General features: G+C 49.4%; 8 protein-coding genes across 8 annotated transcripts; 4 read left to right on the forward strand and 4 right to left on the reverse strand.

The window, feature by feature from the left end:
• Window positions 1–195: 195 nt before the first annotated feature.
• BGW36DRAFT_355218 (uncharacterized protein) lies at window positions 196–894 on the forward strand (the record flags this gene model as incomplete). Its single annotated transcript, XM_046213616.1, has 4 exons — window positions 196–333; window positions 403–446; window positions 585–786; window positions 844–894. The coding sequence occupies 4 exons, from the start codon at window positions 196–198 to the stop codon at window positions 892–894; spliced, it is 435 nt and encodes a 144-aa protein (XP_046076836.1).
• Window positions 895–1,281: 387 nt separating this feature from the next.
• BGW36DRAFT_355219 (protein mannosyltransferase 1) lies at window positions 1,282–4,327 on the reverse strand (the record flags this gene model as incomplete). Its single annotated transcript, XM_046213617.1, has 5 exons — window positions 1,282–1,797; window positions 1,882–3,342; window positions 3,393–3,676; window positions 3,723–4,012; window positions 4,074–4,327. 5 exons carry the CDS (start codon window positions 4,325–4,327, stop codon window positions 1,282–1,284), a joined length of 2,805 nt encoding a protein of 934 aa, XP_046076837.1.
• Window positions 4,328–4,949: 622 nt separating this feature from the next.
• On the forward strand, window positions 4,950–7,115 carry BGW36DRAFT_313172 (Pre-mRNA splicing factor PRP21 like protein-domain-containing protein). The gene is made up of 3 exons (XM_046212515.1): window positions 4,950–5,118; window positions 5,178–5,231; window positions 5,299–7,115. Exons 1-3 carry the CDS (start codon window positions 4,998–5,000, stop codon window positions 6,855–6,857), a joined length of 1,734 nt encoding a protein of 577 aa, XP_046076838.1. The 5' UTR covers window positions 4,950–4,997; the 3' UTR covers window positions 6,858–7,115.
• Window positions 7,116–7,754: 639 nt separating this feature from the next.
• BGW36DRAFT_423369 (putative GDP/GTP exchange factor Sec2p) lies at window positions 7,755–9,926 on the reverse strand (the record flags this gene model as incomplete). The annotated part of the gene is made up of 3 exons (XM_046219827.1): window positions 7,755–9,188; window positions 9,237–9,861; window positions 9,919–9,926. The coding sequence occupies 3 exons, from the start codon at window positions 9,924–9,926 to the stop codon at window positions 7,755–7,757; spliced, it is 2,067 nt and encodes a 688-aa protein (XP_046076839.1).
• Window positions 9,927–11,675: 1,749 nt separating this feature from the next.
• BGW36DRAFT_370054 (uncharacterized protein) lies at window positions 11,676–12,387 on the forward strand. Its single transcript, XM_046215203.1, has 3 exons — window positions 11,676–11,698; window positions 11,775–11,936; window positions 11,991–12,387. The coding sequence occupies exon 3, from the start codon at window positions 12,107–12,109 to the stop codon at window positions 12,275–12,277; it is 171 nt and encodes a 56-aa protein (XP_046076840.1). The 5' UTR covers window positions 11,676–11,698; window positions 11,775–11,936; window positions 11,991–12,106; the 3' UTR covers window positions 12,278–12,387.
• A 115-nt stretch (window positions 12,388–12,502) lies between these two features.
• On the reverse strand, window positions 12,503–13,355 carry BGW36DRAFT_286808 (ubiquinone biosynthesis protein coq4, mitochondrial; the record flags this gene model as incomplete). The annotated part of the gene is made up of 2 exons (XM_046210450.1): window positions 12,503–13,152; window positions 13,223–13,355. The coding sequence occupies 2 exons, from the start codon at window positions 13,353–13,355 to the stop codon at window positions 12,503–12,505; spliced, it is 783 nt and encodes a 260-aa protein (XP_046076841.1).
• A 461-nt stretch (window positions 13,356–13,816) lies between these two features.
• BGW36DRAFT_287519 (uncharacterized protein) lies at window positions 13,817–15,360 on the forward strand (the record flags this gene model as incomplete). Its single annotated transcript, XM_046210513.1, has 6 exons — window positions 13,817–13,957; window positions 14,008–14,586; window positions 14,657–14,714; window positions 14,763–14,825; window positions 14,877–14,988; window positions 15,045–15,360. 6 exons carry the CDS (start codon window positions 13,817–13,819, stop codon window positions 15,358–15,360), a joined length of 1,269 nt encoding a protein of 422 aa, XP_046076842.1.
• A 23-nt stretch (window positions 15,361–15,383) lies between these two features.
• BGW36DRAFT_289017 (putative 2-dehydropantoate 2-reductase) lies at window positions 15,384–16,784 on the reverse strand (the record flags this gene model as incomplete). Its single annotated transcript, XM_046210625.1, has 1 exon — window positions 15,384–16,784. A coding segment is annotated over one exon (1,401 nt), but the record flags the coding sequence as incomplete, so codon positions are not given.
• Between the last annotated feature and the right edge of the window lie 88 nt (window positions 16,785–16,872).

The following is a 16,872-nucleotide window of genomic DNA, read 5'->3' on the forward strand; positions in this document are numbered from 1 at the left end:
ACAATAATAACAACATACGATACGATTGCAGCCTGAGGCACCAGCCCCGATGCGGAACCGGAATCACCTGATCTACGGGCCGGGACATCATCGTGGTTGTATCTGACCTCACTCCACTCACACCCGGCAAAAACGCTCGTTCGCAATTCGGCAGCAGATACCTTCCTGCAACTCCCTTCGAACTACACCACAGAAATGTCTTCAATTGCTGCATTCACAGCTCGCCGGGCCTTTGCCCGCCAGGTTTTTGCCCGCGCCCCCGTCCGCCGTTATGCCTCTAAGGCTGAGGAAGCTGGCCTGGACAAGGGCCCCAAGCGCGATCCTGAGCTCTACGTATGTGCTTGATCAAACTACAAAACCGATTGCGGATCTGGATATTAATTGTATGGGGATTGTTTACAGGTCCTTCTCGGCGTTATGTCCGGTGCTTTCTTGCTTGCTGGATGGTATTTCTTCCCTTGATCGTCACACAAAATCCCACGGTCACGATTTCCCCCAAAGTCAATTGCAGCCCAATCGCACAAATAAACCACAGGGAATATGGATATGGAACGCCCGGCTGATAAAAACTTGCAATTTGATAGGTACTTCGGCCGCAAGCCCACCTCGGTGACCTCCGAGAGCAACGTCCGCATCGGCGACTCTGCGATGCCCTGGCAGCGCGCTGAGGAGGATGGCAAGGTTTACAAGTACCAGTACCACCCTCACGGCGATAAGAACCAACCTCTGCGCAACGCTCCTAGCGCACTCAACACTGTCATTGTTCCTAACGTGACTCTGCCTGAGGTGAGTTTATACGACACCCGATAAATGGTGGTATGAGATGTTGATTGTTATAATCAGGATCTTCATGAGCGATTCAACAAGTACGGCAAGGAGGAATATGACTACTAAAGGGCCAATCCCGAGGTTGCGAAACGAAATTAAAGCTACTACCTACCCCCCTCGACCGTCCATAGATTGGGGCTAGGCGTTGTACTCTAGGTAGATGAAACCGACCGACCATTGACAACAGAAAATTTGTTTGAAAGTAGAGGTCTCAGTTGTTATTTGTATAGTTTGAGCTCTTACACATCTGAAATAAAGATTTCCTTTGTTACTCATTTCAAACTTGATGGATAATTCAACCTCTTATATGTAGTATATGTAGATGAGAGAAAGAGAGTGGCATTAAAAACAGCTCATTATGAAATATACATAACCAATAGTGTTATCACTTCCACCTCGCCCACACCGAACAGGAAAAAAAACGATTTTGACTGATCCGAGCATTACGAATAATTATCTAGTAGCCTCATTCCCCTCACTCGCCGGCCGAGGGCTATCCTGGTCCTTTTCATCACGAATCGACTTTCCCATCCCGACCGCCGAAGCAGGCTCATTTCGCGCAACATTATCAGCGCCGTTCCTATTCGTCTCTGGGTTTTGGCCTTCAACGTCAGGGTGAGGAGGGGCGTGTTCAGCCTTTTGGAAATTTCCATTGGCATCCGCATCGAGGATGCGAGTCTGTGTTTCGTACTTGGTTTGCATTGATATCTTACCCTCCTTTTTTAATTGAGCAACTTTCTCCGGGTCCAAGATATTGCCGGCTTCGTCCCGATACTCCACACGTTCCTCGCGGCTAACGATTCTCGAGTTGGCGGGTTTCGATGTTACGGCGGATTGCTGGTTCTCTTGCCCGTTTGGAATTTGCTGTTGGTTATTGTCGTGCTTATAATTCGGAGGAATAGCGGCAGCCGGAGCCCCAGATTGCGTGGGATTACTGACTGATAGAACAGGTGATGTATATTTACTTAACTAAAAATCTCAATGTCCATTAATCATTTGAAGTTCTCTTTAATGTACACCACGAGGTGGAGGTTGCCATGCTGGAGGACTTACGTCAGTATGGAATGTGTCACAAGCAAAGTCCCAGGAACTGAGCAATCTGACGCTGTTGCAAGCACTCTCTGTCCAGGGGTTTCCATAGACGAGAGGAGAGTAGACAGCAAAGATAGCGACGCTCAAAGCCAAGAATACTGTAATGACGATGCTGCCAAGCACAGATTTCTTTCCCAGACCAGGTAATTGGACACGCTTGAAAACAAAATCAAAGATTTGCGATAGACCCATGATCGAAAAATAGAGGGCTGGGAGATAATGATGCAAGAACAACTGACGTGCCATAAGGTAAAATGGGAAGTAGTGGAACGCCCAGCCAAGGATTGTAGTGCCTAGTTCGTAATCGAAACGCTTGATGTTAATGTTCTTGTAGTCGTTATAGCCACGCTGCCAACGGATAATAGTGATTCCCTTGAAAAGAGCGTATATCGCAATTGCAGCAGTTGAAGACCACCAGATGAGAGGGTTTCCAAGGAGGTATACTTGGCGATGATCCTTACCCCAGAAGTTGATACCACGCAGTAACGTAGGCCATGAAGGGGGGCGCGAGTCCCAGGTATGTGATTCGGTCAATCCGGCATTAGTGGTCCACATGACTTTTTGAAGTTCGAGGAATTTGCCCAAAAACCCTGGGTTTCGGTAGTTGACTTTCTCTGCATCTGGAGGCAATGATGGATGGGTATTTGACTCAATATACCAGATACTATTAGGTAGAGTGCCTCCCTTCGCACAGGTAACTTCTTGTTGGTCGAATGCCCAGTCTGGCAGTTTCACCTTGTGGGAGAACAGTGTACAGCCGGTCATGATGTGTACGAGTCTAAATTTAGTCTGGATAGTGCGTAAACGTTTCTTGGCTTCCTCTCCATCAGATATTGATTGGACGATCTCCACTCGGAAGAGATCATTGGCGTCGCCAGGGAACCCTTCATAGCCATAGGCGGAGACCTCGTTCTGCCAGTCGACTTCTGTTATAGGAGCGCGCTCGTCATGAGAATGAATACGCCGATGAGTGAGCAAGTGATACAATTTGATAGTAGCACCGTCGTAAATCCAATCAGCCGTCAAATTATCCCATGCGAGTGGTCCTTCGATTTCTCCATAGGGGCCAAGAGGTTGTGTTTGGTTCTCCAAGAGGAAGACGTTGTTCTCGTCCTTGTGGGGGTATAGAGTGACTTGCTGTTGCTTGCTTCCAGTGGGATACATGTGTGAATGAGAGTGCAAGTAGCCACCCTGGGTGTTGAGATGGCGAATGCTAACTCGAGAACCAAACGCAATATCGGCTGGAACATCCTGCATTCCCTTAGAGTTCAAAGTGGCTTGAAACTCGGACGACATGAAACCATCTCCCTCTCCAGGGTTCACCAAGCAGAGGAAGTGAATAGCGAACATGCTAACGTAGAAGGCGGTTGGGATAACGATTAGGCAAAAGAACCGGGCGAAAAAGTGCTTGAACCAAAGACGCTGTGAAAGTAAGCTACAGACTTATCTAATTCCAGGCTGGATATTCTTACCGGTGTCACTGTGTTGGGGTCGCCTAGAAGAACCCAGAGTTGAACCAAGGTGAGAGATCCCACCCAAGCAATAGTGAAAAGTCCCACCCATTTGACGCTGAGGGTGGCACCGAGTGAGAGACCAGTCGTGCTCAACCAAAACCACCACGGTGCTTTGAAGGCTTTCGATGGCCCTTGTTCTTGTTCGTTGGTGAAGCATGAGAAACATAGGGCGGTCAGTGCAGTGCAGAAAATAAGAGGCGAGTCGAGTAGGATGAAGCGCGACTGGGTAGTCAAGGCATTTTCTATCCAAGTTAGCGGATTATTCGCTCATACTCTTCCAATACTAACCAAAGGTGACCAGCAGTGCGCCCATGGCCGAGGTCGAAGTCCTGCACCCCGTCGCTTTCAGGGTCAAGAACATCAAAGGTACAGTCAAGACGCCCAGAATCGCGGGAAGAAGACGCATAGCCACGTATGGGACGCCTGGTTCGATGTAGTCATCCCCAATATTCTTGAATTCGAATTCACCATCGAAGCCAGCGAGCCAGCCAGCCAGCGTAATGAGCAGCTTAGCCAATGGTGGATGAACATCCATAAAAAACCTGCCCTTGATATATTTGGTAGCAAACCCGCCAAAGCTGTAACAGAAATGAAAATTAGCCAACATCCTGAGAATCAATTGGTTTTATTTTCACGTACTGCACCTCGTCAAACACAACACTAGTAGGCTGATAGATTCGGAACAACCTGACTGCAGCAGCGACTAGAGTCAGCCCAGCAAGCCATCTGTAGTCTGATAGCGGAAGGTTGAAGATGTCATTATCCGTCACTCCATCCGAGGTATAATCGACCTTCTGTGGAGTATTCTTCGATTTTGGTCTGGGAGAACGACTTCGTGAGCGGCTGGTGCGAGATGCCGGGGTCACGGTTAGTGTGTCCTTAGTTCTCGCCATGGTGAGAGCAGTTGAACGTGGTGGTTAAGCCTGCAAAACAATTCTGAAAGCCACAGATCGCTGGCTACCAGAATATGACGGGCAGCAGCGACGGAAAGATTCAACGAGTAAATATCGCAGGAAAAGGAAAACAAAAGGTGTTAACGAGAGTAAGGAAAGAAAACAACCGGTCCCATGACAAAGAAAAGTAGAATGGGCGAAGTCAAATGGGCAAAAGGCTGGTCGAGGATCCCTGGTAGAGGCATCAACGGCCGTCATTCATCGACAGCTGGCCAGATCTCGGGGGCGGCGCGGCTAAGGAAGGATTTAGGGGGGAGCTCCACGAGCCTAACAAAGGCAGCGATAGTGCCGCGGCGGTATTCTTGCACTTTGTTGCAATACCAAAGGTCGGACAGGCAGAACTTGACAGCATATTTAGTAGAGAAACGAATTCAATTTAAACAGCGACGAGGACATATGCCTGACCCTGACAGTCGCACTTGCTGTTTACAGAGCCGTTCCGGATTCGGAATCGTCCCATCCAATAAGCGCCAAGACTCCAAGCGCGCGGAAAACTTGACGCTCGAGGCTAGCGCGGATTGATGTTGCCGTCAAATGCGACCCAGTGCTGATAAAATATCGACAACATCGCTCCACGCAGTCAACAAGATAGTGGCCGTGAGACAACACTATGGCTGCTGTCGAAACTAACGGCAATGGGGTCCCAACGCCCACGTCCACGCCCACACTCCAGGACGAAGGGAGCAGCAAGCCACCAGGGGGTGTGGTCGTGCCGCCCAAGGACATTCGAGGTATGTCTGTTGCTTCTTGGTTTAAAAGCACTAATGCTAATAATACTTGTTTTATATAGCTATTGTTGAGAAAACAGCTGGCTATGTTGCTCGCAACGGCCCTATCTTCGAACGTGAGTTATCTATGATCCCAACCCTTCGAAATATCCATACACCCGACTAATCATTCATGCGTCACAGAACGAATCCGCGAAAAGGAAAAGAGCAATCCAAAGTTCTCGTTTCTGAGCACCGGCGATGCATACGAAGCATTCTATCTATGGCGACTCAATGAGATCAAAGAAGGACGAGGCACTGACGTCTCAGCTGGACGACCGGGCGAAGCTCCAGCAACCCCCGCACCAGAAACACCCCAAGGACCTGCGGCGCCGCCAGATTTTCACTTTTCGGCTCGAATGCCTATTATAAACGCACAAGATTTAGAAGTTGTCAAACTGACGGCACTGTTTGTTGCGAAACGAGGGAAATTGTTCATGACGTCGTTGTCGCAAAGGGAGGCGAGAAACTATCAATTCGATTTCTTACGACCACAACACAGCTTATACCAGTTCTTTACTCGACTTGTCGATCAGTACACCATATTACTGAGTCAAGAAGGCGTCGACTCAAATACCACAGAGAAGAAGCGCCTGGCAGAACTCGACCGTAACGTCAAGGACAAGCGACACGTCTTGGACCGTGCTAAAAAACGTGCCGAATGGGTCAAATTCCAAGAAAAACAGAAGCAAAGGAAAGAGGAGGAAGAGGAGGAAGACCGTATCGCCTACGCGCAGATAGACTGGCACGACTTTGCTGTTGTCGAAACCGTCCTTTTCACCGAGGACGACGATCAAATAGAACTGCCACCTCCCGCTTCACTGGGTGATTTACAATCTGCCTCTCTCGAGCAAAAAGCAATGATGTCGCTTAACCCGCTACGCATCGAAGAGGCTATGCCCACAGACGAGATGGAGCCTGTATATTACAACGCATATCCCGTCGAACAAGCCGGCCCAATCCAACCCCCCGACTTCGAACACCAGCCCACCGCTCCTCCCCCCCCTTTCCTCGACCAGCACATCCCACCCCAAGCACTCCCCCAATACCAACCCGTCTCCACGACTGCTACAGAAGAAGAGCAGCGCATCCGCGAACGCACCGAAGCCCGCGACCAAGCCTCCGCAGCCCAAGCCGCAGCAAAAGGCCAACCGACCTCCATGCGCATCCGATCCGACTACGTCCCACGCGCGCAAACCCGTCGCCAAAACGCCGCAGCGACAGCCCTCTGCCCGAACTGTGGACAGCAAATCCCCGTCGCCGAACTCGACCACCACATGCGCATCGAACTGCTCGACCCACGCTGGAAAGAGCAGCGCGCAAAGGCCGACTCCCGCGCTGCCACCACCAATCTGTCCACCGTCGACGTGGTCAACAACCTCAAACGCCTGGCGAGTCAGCGAAGCGACGTATTCGATTCGACAAACAACCCATCCGCAACCCCCTCTGCCGCTGCAACTGGTAGTTTTGGCCCCGAAGACCCCGAGGAAGAAGCCCGTCGAAAACGTATGGCATTTGCACCCCCCGGTGCCGCCGGTGTCCCCCCCGGACAGGGCTACGAAGGCGCACCGAGCGGATTCTCTCAGATGCCCACCGTCGGTCCTGGCCCGGCGGGACGAGCGCAGAACCCGCAGACGATGAATTTGCAAGAACAGATTCGGAATCTCCACGAGAAGTATGGACAAAAGCCTCCTGGGAGTTGAATAATCGAATAGTCCAACAGAAGGGTAAAAAATTGGAGGGGCAGGTGTATACCGTATTTTCATTCAATTCTCTCGTGTATGTTGTATCAAACGGAGTTTTATGCATGGAGCATTTCGGTCTAGGGAGTGGTTTTTGATATCGATGTTACTATATAGCTGGCTAATGGCAGTGGATAGCAATGCCTAAGTTTAATTCAAATTCTTCTACAGAGACTAGAATATTGAATAATTTGAGATTGAAACAAGATAGAAATTTGAATATGTAAGATTGGTATTAGATTTTATAAGACATAGTAATAATCAATCATTCAGTCAGTCCATGCAACAACAAACAATTGTGAGAAGGGGTTGGCTTATGTATAATTCAGAGCCAACAAGAAACGTGAAGGAATATGGAATGCATTGCTTCCTGGAAAACAACCTAACGCCAGCCAGAGGCAGTATACCTCGGGACTCAGTGACTACCATGCAACGCTTTCAATAACAATCAGAATGGCGATATTCCATTGCACATGCTCACATGCTCGAGGATTTCGGGCCATGTGAGAATGACAAATGGAGGGGTAAGGAAGTGTATAGATAACGTGTATTGGACTCAGGTCAATCCAAGTGCAAAATTCGTCAGTAATGGGTAAGGTTAAGAGAGACTGTCCAGCGGCGTCATGACCATGGAGGTATCCGTGAAATTCAAGCACGATGCACCAGGCATCTGTATGCGAGAGGGACGAATGTACAAAAATAGTATTAATACAATAGAAAAGGCGGATATATCAATAGTGGGTGAAAAACCCACGAAAACCACGGGTCGGTGACGCAGGAACTAAAATAGTCCTTTTATCAAGGAGGGGTATCGCTAAGGTAGTTGACGATTAATGATGGGGTAAAGAATAGAAATTTCTACCATTGATCAAAAGCTCCTGGTATGGAGGTGGACTTCTCGCTTGTGGGTTTTGATTGGTCTGGTTGAGTCATTGTCTCGTGCTCAGCAGTTGTATTGGAATGTGGCGGGTCCGAAGCAACGCGCGACAGATCTTCCACCTCATCGCAGCAAGAGTCTCCTTCCTTCAAGGCAGCGTCTTGGTTCTCCACGTCGGTGGAAATGATGGTTCCGCCAATCGACACTCGCTTGACATCCGACTTGAAGGGGTCCTCTTCGACTACGTCGTCCTTTGGTGGCAAAGAACGGGGGACTTCGTGGTCGGTGGCGGTACCTACAGACACAGACGGTTGAGCTATTGTGTCTGTTTCTGAGTCTGTGGGGTTTGATGCTGCAACAGGAACTGGCAGTACTTTCTCGGGCTCGTCGGTCGAAATGAACGACGGTACAACACCACCCCCAAGGCGCGACCAAAAGAGTCGCTCACGCAGACGGATTGTCTCTTCCCATGCTTCCTTTTCTTCCTCATCGTCCGCAACATGAACGTGCCCGTCGAGAATCATGCGAAGGTAGCCTGTAAGTTCACAGCAAGCGCGTACCTTTTCAAGACAAAGTATGCAAAGGGCATAACGGGGAGCGGTTTCACTTTCAGAAGTGCGGAATCGGTGCGTTCGTTCGTTTTCATTACTCTGCCGACGCTCTCCACACAACGAGCACGAGAATTTGAACTTTCTCGAGCTTGCAGGCATGGGTTCCACAATAAGACCACCATCACATATACTACTAAACACCGATCGACGAGTGAGCCACGAAATCGAAGGGGCGGCATCTAAACGCAAGGACGGTTCGAGATCTTCGGTGAGAACTCGTTTGTAGAAACGAGTATCTTTCAGTGGTGTATGAGAAACACTGGGTTGAGGGCTCCCGTTGGGTGTTTGAGCCCGGTTGTTTCCAGAATTCAAAGCTACCGTCGATATATTCGCGTTACCGCCTCCAGTCAGTCCAGCAAGACCCATTACATTCAATCCACCATATGAGCCACTTGCAACTCGGCTAGGCGGTTTCGATGCCTTAGCCAGGAGCAGGAGGTCACGAAAATCATCATAAGCTATCATATCTGTGCGGTAAATTGGCTTAAGCAAATGGCAGAAGCTGGTAGACGGCGCAGGAGAAATATCGACAGCAGCGGCAGACACAGGGGAGATATTTGAGGTATCTAGCAACCGACTGAGATTCGCTTGCATCGCCACGGCTGGGGAGGAGGGAGCCGTTGAAGTGTTGGGTGTAGTGTCGGTGTCACCTCGAACACTATTCATCTCTTGCATTACCTCCTTTAGCTCGGCAAGCTGCTCCTTCTGGGAGGCGACCAAGGCTTCGGTGTCCTTGATTTGAGCGCGCAGTTGCTCATTCTTTTTCTCTATAGCTTCTCGTTCTTGTTTCGCCGCCGCAACCATCTGTAAAAAGTCAGCGTCGTTTCTTCAGACTAGATAGAGGCTTCTCACCTTGTTGGCTTCTTCGAAGAGCGCTGCAGTCAGATTTTCTAGTTCTTGGTCCATTTCCTTCTTTTCCTTCTCTGCAATAGTGCGCCTCTCACGCTCCTCTTCCAGAGAATTCTTCATAGCAAGAATTTCAGATTCGACGTCACTTCGCCTAACCAAAATCCCACTCGATAAATCCGTTCGGAACTGTTGGTTTTCAGACTCCACAATTAACAACCGATCCTGAGCTGCCTCTAATTCCTGCCGAGCATCAGATAGAGAATCATCGAGAAGGGTTTGGTTGTTGATGGCTTGAACAAGTTTTGCGCTGAGGGTGGCCACTTCACTGTTGAGATCAGGATGATGGGTTGAGTCGACTGTCAGGGACAAATCCGAAGTGCTAGCCATTCGTGGATCCCTCAGTGTGTTGAAATTACTCTCTGATACGTCTTCCAAGCCGGCGGGCGATAGTCTCCGTGCGTTCTTCATGTCTGAGAGGGCATTTGTTGACTTCATCTTGGTGATGAAGCGCGCAGGGGACAAGGACCGTTTGTCGGCGGATTGAGACCGCTTGTGGTTGCTTGGTCGAGACATCATGCTAGAGGTCGACAGAAAATTCGAATGACCGTACGTGTGAATGGAAATAAGGCTGCACAGGCCATTTAGTATTGTCACCATATTATCGTCCAAGAGAATGCAAACTTACTCAGCCATGGCGAATGATTCGCAATCAGTTAGATAGTCGGCGAGAGACTGATCCGGAACGGGTTTGCGATCAAGTGATAAGGAGCGTGAATTAGGGTATCATGGAGAGGAGGCTGAACGGTGAGGATTTCGAGATCGCGTCGATGGGTAGGTTAACTGGGGGTTGGTTCGATGGGTAGATGAAAGGAGACCCCGCGAAGTGAATGTCTCTGGAGAGGCCGGACAAAGTCAATTGCCAGGCGGTGATATGAATGAGTGGTGTATATGTGGCGAGAGAAGGAAAGACACCACGCGAGATCGATTGTGTCTGCGGAGAATCGAGCAGAAGTGCCCGGTGGGAGGATAAAAGGCTGAAGAGCGAAGAGCCTGAGAAGGAGCACTGGGAGTGGCAAAGTCGGCTTGGCGGCTGGTCGAGCCGATCCACCCAGCTAAGAGATAACTAGACGCTAGGGTCGACAGGGACGGGACGCATAGAACCGTGATGCGATGGCGGGAGAGAGAGAAGGGAAGTTCTTCAGAGGGCGTCGTCGTCGTACTCGGTCTCGGCTGACTTGACGTGCAGGCAGCGAGAGAGGCAGGCACAGCGAGGCTTGAACCGGCGCTAACATACTTAGTAAGGGCTGCTAACTTTTTGCAGAGGATGGCTGGCTCGTGCCTGCTTCCCGTTGGCCCGTGGAGCCGCCTGGCTTAGTCATGCGACCCACTCTGCACCGCCGAATCACGCCGTCTCAGCCAATCACTAGAAAGCCCTTGTCCCTATCCGTGCTAGTCGGACAGAGGGCGTAGTACGTACTTCGTCTTTAATCCTCTATATCTACCATGATTGTTATTATTAATATGTGTCACTTGGATGCTGCATCTCCGAGTTCTTCTGTTCTGTTTTGTGTTTGACCCTTTTTGTGACACGGGGCGTTGCGGACAGCTAAAGTGTGTCGCCATTGGCGTGAGAGCTCCGAAAACTCCAAGCTCTGCTTCTCTTCTGGCCTGTGCTTACAAGGATTTTGGCGCCGTACAGCACCCACATCTTACGGCCTTAGTGTCCTGTCCAGTGTCTAGTGTCTACCAGTGATCATTGTTCCCGAACCAGTTGCGATTGCCCGTCGCGAGTCGCGTTCACGAGTACTCTACTCATCACTCTCTCTTCCTGACCCGTCACAACTGAGGTACGACCATGAATGGAGTTACAGGTGATGGATCTCAAATCCAATAGCAATGGTGATCCTCGGTGTCACATTACTCTGCTGGGTCTGCTCTCAGACAAATGACGAAATATGTCTCAACAATTGAGATTGATCTGCGCGTGATTGCCAGATCCTGAGCTAACGGGAGGCTAAGATGCCATCGTCACATCACACAGTAGATGCCGAGCTTCACTCAGCGAATTTTCCCCTTGCATAGGTCCACCCTCCTAGTCAGGCCAGTATCCGGAGTATTTAGCCAACTAGTTACTCCGTAGTCACGTAAACTTGAGTGTTATGAATGGACGCAGCGAAATCAAGCAATGGCAGCCAATCATCCAGCTCCCCGCGCCGCTCAGCGCCTCAGGCCGCAAAGTGGGGTGACAATAATCCCCAACTTCCAACGCACATGCTGCTAGTATTCTATTATTATTCACACACGATCACTTCCTATCAATTGTACTCCGACTCGGCTTCCTGCACAGGGTCAACCCCGCACTCTTCACGCTCCTGAAACACAAGTCCCGCCGTGCTCCGGCTAGCAAAGCAGACACCAAACACCGTACACCACACACAAACATGGCCGATGCCGAGTTGGAAGAGGTAAGGCCGAGGATCACCGCCTACCCCGCTTCAAGTCTTGTAGTCACTGCCAAATACCTAACCCTAACACCTCCAGATCCGGAGAGCCCGTCTCGCGCAGCTACAGCAACAGCAGCCAGGTGGTCGCGGGGGAGGCGGGGATGAAGGACAGGAGGACCAACGAAGGTCAGGACCATGCTTACCATGCTCTGATGTCGCATATGCTAACAGCAATGGGGTCCACACAGACAAGCAGAGGGTATTCAACCCCAACATCACCACTCATTCGATTCTATTCACTAACCTTATCCAGCTGAGCGCCGTTCGGCCATCCTCTCGCAAATCCTTGATCCCGCTGCCGCCGATCGTCTAGGACGGATACGACTCGTCAAGGAGTCTCGAGCCACGGATATCGAGAACCGTCTGATTATGCTGGCCCAAACCGGCCAGCTGCGCCAAAAGGTCACGGAAGACCAGCTCAAGGACCTCCTCAACGCGGTTGCCGAGAACTCTCGCAAGGAAGAAGAAGAGCAAAAGGTTGTGTTTAGTCGACGGAAAGGCGGATGGGATGATGATGATGATGATCTGTTGGATTTGTAAATGAAAAGATAAAATGAAGACGTGAAGAGAAGAGATTATGTCAAAAGCTATTCGTTTGAGCGGGAATCATCCCTAATGTCGTTATACCCAGTGGTGAAGTGAAGACACAATTTCGAAATTGTCTGGTGCAGTTTGTATCATATCAAGTCTCTAATATACATATATAACAGCCAAATATGGTCGGTCTATGGTCATGTCTTATACTCTGCGCTTTGCACAGCGTTATCACTGGGTATTCTTAGCCCTCTTCTCCCTCTCAGCCTTTTCCTGCTGTCGAATCATCTTCCGAATCTGCCTCAAATCCGGCGGTGCCTCGATATTCAACTCCGCACGCAACTCATCCACATTCCGCTCTAGCTGTTCCTCCCAGTACACATTAATCAGCTCTTCACTAGCCAACCCACTCCTCACTGCCCAGGGCAGATGCAGGGTAAAAAACCGCTCTCTTTCCGCCGGCTTCAGCCGAACTAGCGCTGCCAGACTGAGCCCTGTCATTGGTATCACCGTATTCAAAAACTCAAACGCCTTGAGCGCTAATTCCCCTTCTACCATTGTAGGCAGCCCCGTCACCGCGTGGTAGAAATCATGGCATTCTCGGTACCGCTGCATCACGTACGCGCATTCCTCGTCGTCGATGTACTGGACGTTGTCACGTGTGTCTGGCGATACTCCTTCTCGATCAAGCCATACCGCGTACGTGCGTCCAACCGAGTTTTCTGGGAGAGTACGAAGGTATGGCATAGAAAGCGTTTCGGATGAAAGTCGGGGTCGATCTCTCAGTATGCGACGGCCCGTGGGGTTCGACAGCATTGCATCGCGGAGACGGTAAATGAAGTATGGTGTTGCAGTTGCTTCGCCCAGAGCAGCGATAAGATCTATATACACCCAGAACATGCTAGTCAGCAAACGGGCTTTTCGTCATCTCTTGAGATAAAGAAGACGTACCTCCCCTCCGAGGATTAATTAGTGATCCAAATGCCGATCCTATTGCCAGCGCACCGCGTTCGATCCTGGTAAGAGGGGCATGGCCGGGATACTGGGGAGGCGGACGGTTGAGTATGGAGAAAGCTCGTAGCATGTTCAGGCCATGGGCTGGCGAGGCGGCATGGCGGGTTAAGGCTCGCTGAGCCAGTCTTGTATATTGTGTAACTGGCATAGACATTGATCATGTACTGCAATTGACTTGCAGCATGGACATGACACCGACGGTGCAGTAGTCATGCAGAATGAAGACGTTGAGATGTCGTGTCAGGCAATCGGAGCGGCAGCTTTCCGCCGGGCTTAGGGCTGGCCCCACTTGGATGCCTCTGACAAACAAGGAAGGAAGTTGCAAATACCTTTTTGTTTTGTCAACACTTCACCACTACAATGTACCATTGGAAGCTCATCTCTATGAAACAACAGAAACATGGTACTGGACCTGATGTACAGCTAATTATTCGCCACTAGTCTGGATCAATCGAGCAGGATGCTATTTATTTTCCGGTATAAATATACGGATTGATACGCTCACCTACATCAAAATCAAACTGTAGCAAAATGACAACGTACAGTCCTCCTGGCGAGGAACACGCTGCCTTTACACAATGGGCTGTTGAACAAGGCATTGAAATGAACGGCGTTGAGCCCGCAAGATTCCCTGGCCGAGGACTAGGCATGGTAGCAACGAAGAAAATTGAAGTACGTCTGCCCTCCTCACGTCTCATTCAATCTATTCTAACCTCCTCAAGGCAAACGAAGTGATGGTATCTGTTCCGTTATCAGCTATGTTGACTGTGGACTGTATCCCGCCATCATTCATAAACCTGTTCAACGGGATCTCTAACCACGGACTTCTCGCCGCGTTTCTCACGCATGGCGACACAGAGTCTCTCAAAAAGTACACGCTCTGGCGAGCCACATGGCCCAAACGACAAGACTTCGAAGACGGCATGCCCGTCCTTTGGCCTGAAAAGCTGCGTGTATCGAATTCAAAGCATCACGTTAGTCCTGCAAGTACTACTTCTATTGCACTACCCCCATCAGCATCTGGCCTCTGGAATACATTCCGTAAAAAGAAGCTTGTTGAGGAATACAAAACAAAGAATCAAAATATTCTTGCGCAGCAGGAGCAGCGACTGCAGTCCGCGTGGAAGGACGTTGTTGCCGTGTTTCCAGATACTGACTGGGAGGTTTATTCGTACCATTGGTTGATTGTGAATACGCGGAGTTTCTTTTATTTGATGCCCGGAGAAGATGTGCCAGAGGATACAAATGATGCGATGGCTTTGGTGCCGTTTGCGGATTATTTCAACCATCGGGATGACGCAGTGAGTTCTGCTTTTCCTGTATATGATATTTTATATAAGTTGTGTTTGGCTAATTGGGGGACTGGAAAAGCAATGTGAGGTAGGTTTTGACGGACAGAAATATACTTTTCAAGCCACGAAGAGTTATGGTAAGAGAGGAAAGTCGATGGCTGTTGCTTCTGCTGATGCTTGTTTAGAAAAAGGGGAGGAAATCTACATGAGCTATGGACCGCATTCTAATGATCTTCTCCTGGTTGAATGTACGAAAGACTTAGGTAACCCTTCAAGGCATATCACACTGACACAAACAGATGGATTCTGCCCCGAAGAAAATGGTTCCGATGTATTGTATCTAGACGATATTATCTTCAGAGATTTCACAACAGCAGAGAAAGAAGAACTGCTATTTCAACAATATTATGGGTATGTAATTATTATTGTCCAACTCCGTATACACCAGCTAACATGCATATGAAAAGCGATTATCAAATTACCATCGACTCTGGTCCTTGTTTCCGCACTGAAGTTGCAGCCAGTATGAAGTGCATGTCCCGTCGTGAATGGCGGAATTACATTCAAGGGCGCGGCGCAGCTCCAAATACTATCAAGGTGAACAATGTGATTAGAGACTGGATCGAAGTCTACACCAAGGAGGCCAACTTTGCAATTAACATTCTGCAAGCCGTTCTCAAAGCAGAAACGGAGGACTCGACAAAATCAAAGATCCAAGCGCTGGTTGGTAGATGGAACCAGATAAAGCATTTGTGTGATCAGACAACTCTCAACCTAGAATGAAACCTATCTTCTGCAAGACAAATTTATTGTTCTTCCTCCGTCTCTAGATTGGACAGATCAAACGGTACGGCGCCTGCTTCTCTCTGTCGCAGGATATAGTTCTTGCCCAGAACCAATTGCATAAGCATATAATTTAAGGCGCACTTAATCCCCAACTCATCACCTCGACGAACAATGTAGCCGTTAATATACTCAATTTCAGTTCTCCGCAGGCTTTGCATGTCCTGGAGCATCGAACTCGTATTCGCTGCCGTTTTATTTGCCAGGTTGGCGGCTAGTTTTCTCAACCTCTCAGTTGCAAATCGGGACTGGATGCCTGGGACACCTTCTAACTCCGGTAATGCGCATATGACGGTTGATATTTCGGCAAGTAGGAGTCGCATTGAACGAGTGATATGGTAGTTGTAGAGAAGCTCTCCGTTCTGAGCGTCTAAGAGAACTGTGAATGAGTTGATGACACAGTTCATAGCTAGCTTCTCCAGTTGGTATTGAAGAACATTGGTGGGGCTTTCAGCGACTGCTACTAGTGGAGGTGTCAATGTCAGTGTGCGAAGGAGGTACTTGGTAGACGGTGCCCAGTCCTCTTCCTTCAGGTTTGGGGACGCTTGCGAGGGCAGTGCTCCGAGAATAACTGTTCCCACACCAGTGTATTCAATATGATAGTGTTGATGGCCCTTGAGCCCATGCGAAATAATACCCTGTATATAATGAGGGCGATTCTTCGGGTCTGGGAAGACCTGCTCGTTGACTTCCTCAACCACTCCCATCCCATTCTGCAGAAACAGCACTGTCGACTCCGGAGTCAACCGATTGCTAACAGAAGCCAACGCCTGGACTGTCTGCGGAGCTTTCGTAGTAACAATCAAACATTCAATCTTCTCGTCGTCCTTCTCCGGTGGAATTGGCGCTAATTCCTCATACCCTTCCAACCCATGTAGTGAACTTCCTGGTGCTAGTTCCATGTATGTATCAGACAATGTATCCTGGTCCGTTGAATGCGGCAGCGAATACCAGATGTTATTATCCAGCACATTCACATCATACCCGGTCTTGATATCATCCAGGCCATTCGTCATTAACGAAATTGACTGTTTCCTCCGCATCCATTTCGCGTACATGTCTTTATTATGTAGAAGAAGTGTGATCGGTGGTCGTGTCTTTCGTGATGCTAATGCATGTGCCACAAAGCACCCGACATTTCCCATGCCAGTGATGTGTATGCGACCCGACAAGCGCCCATTCAGCATCTCCTCTGTCGATTCAGGCGTCGATTGGCGGCGATGCTGCTTCGTCGAGTAAGTCCGCGCCATAAACCAACCGTGACATGGCACTGTGAATATTGACTGACATTTTGCGAATCCATGCTCGCTGCTGATCAGACCAATCCGCAGAAGCGGACGGTGGAGTCGTTTTGCAGACAGTTTGGGAGGTGATTTTTAAACTTCTCGATCGCAAACTGAGAAACAAAAGACAGTGCGGGTGTCAGTTTCGTGTTTGGAAGTATCTTATCTT

Source organism: Talaromyces proteolyticus (assembly GCF_021365285.1).
Source record: "Talaromyces proteolyticus strain PMI_201 chromosome Unknown BGW36scaffold_2, whole genome shotgun sequence".
Lineage (NCBI taxonomy): Eukaryota > Fungi > Ascomycota > Eurotiomycetes > Eurotiales > Trichocomaceae > Talaromyces > Talaromyces proteolyticus.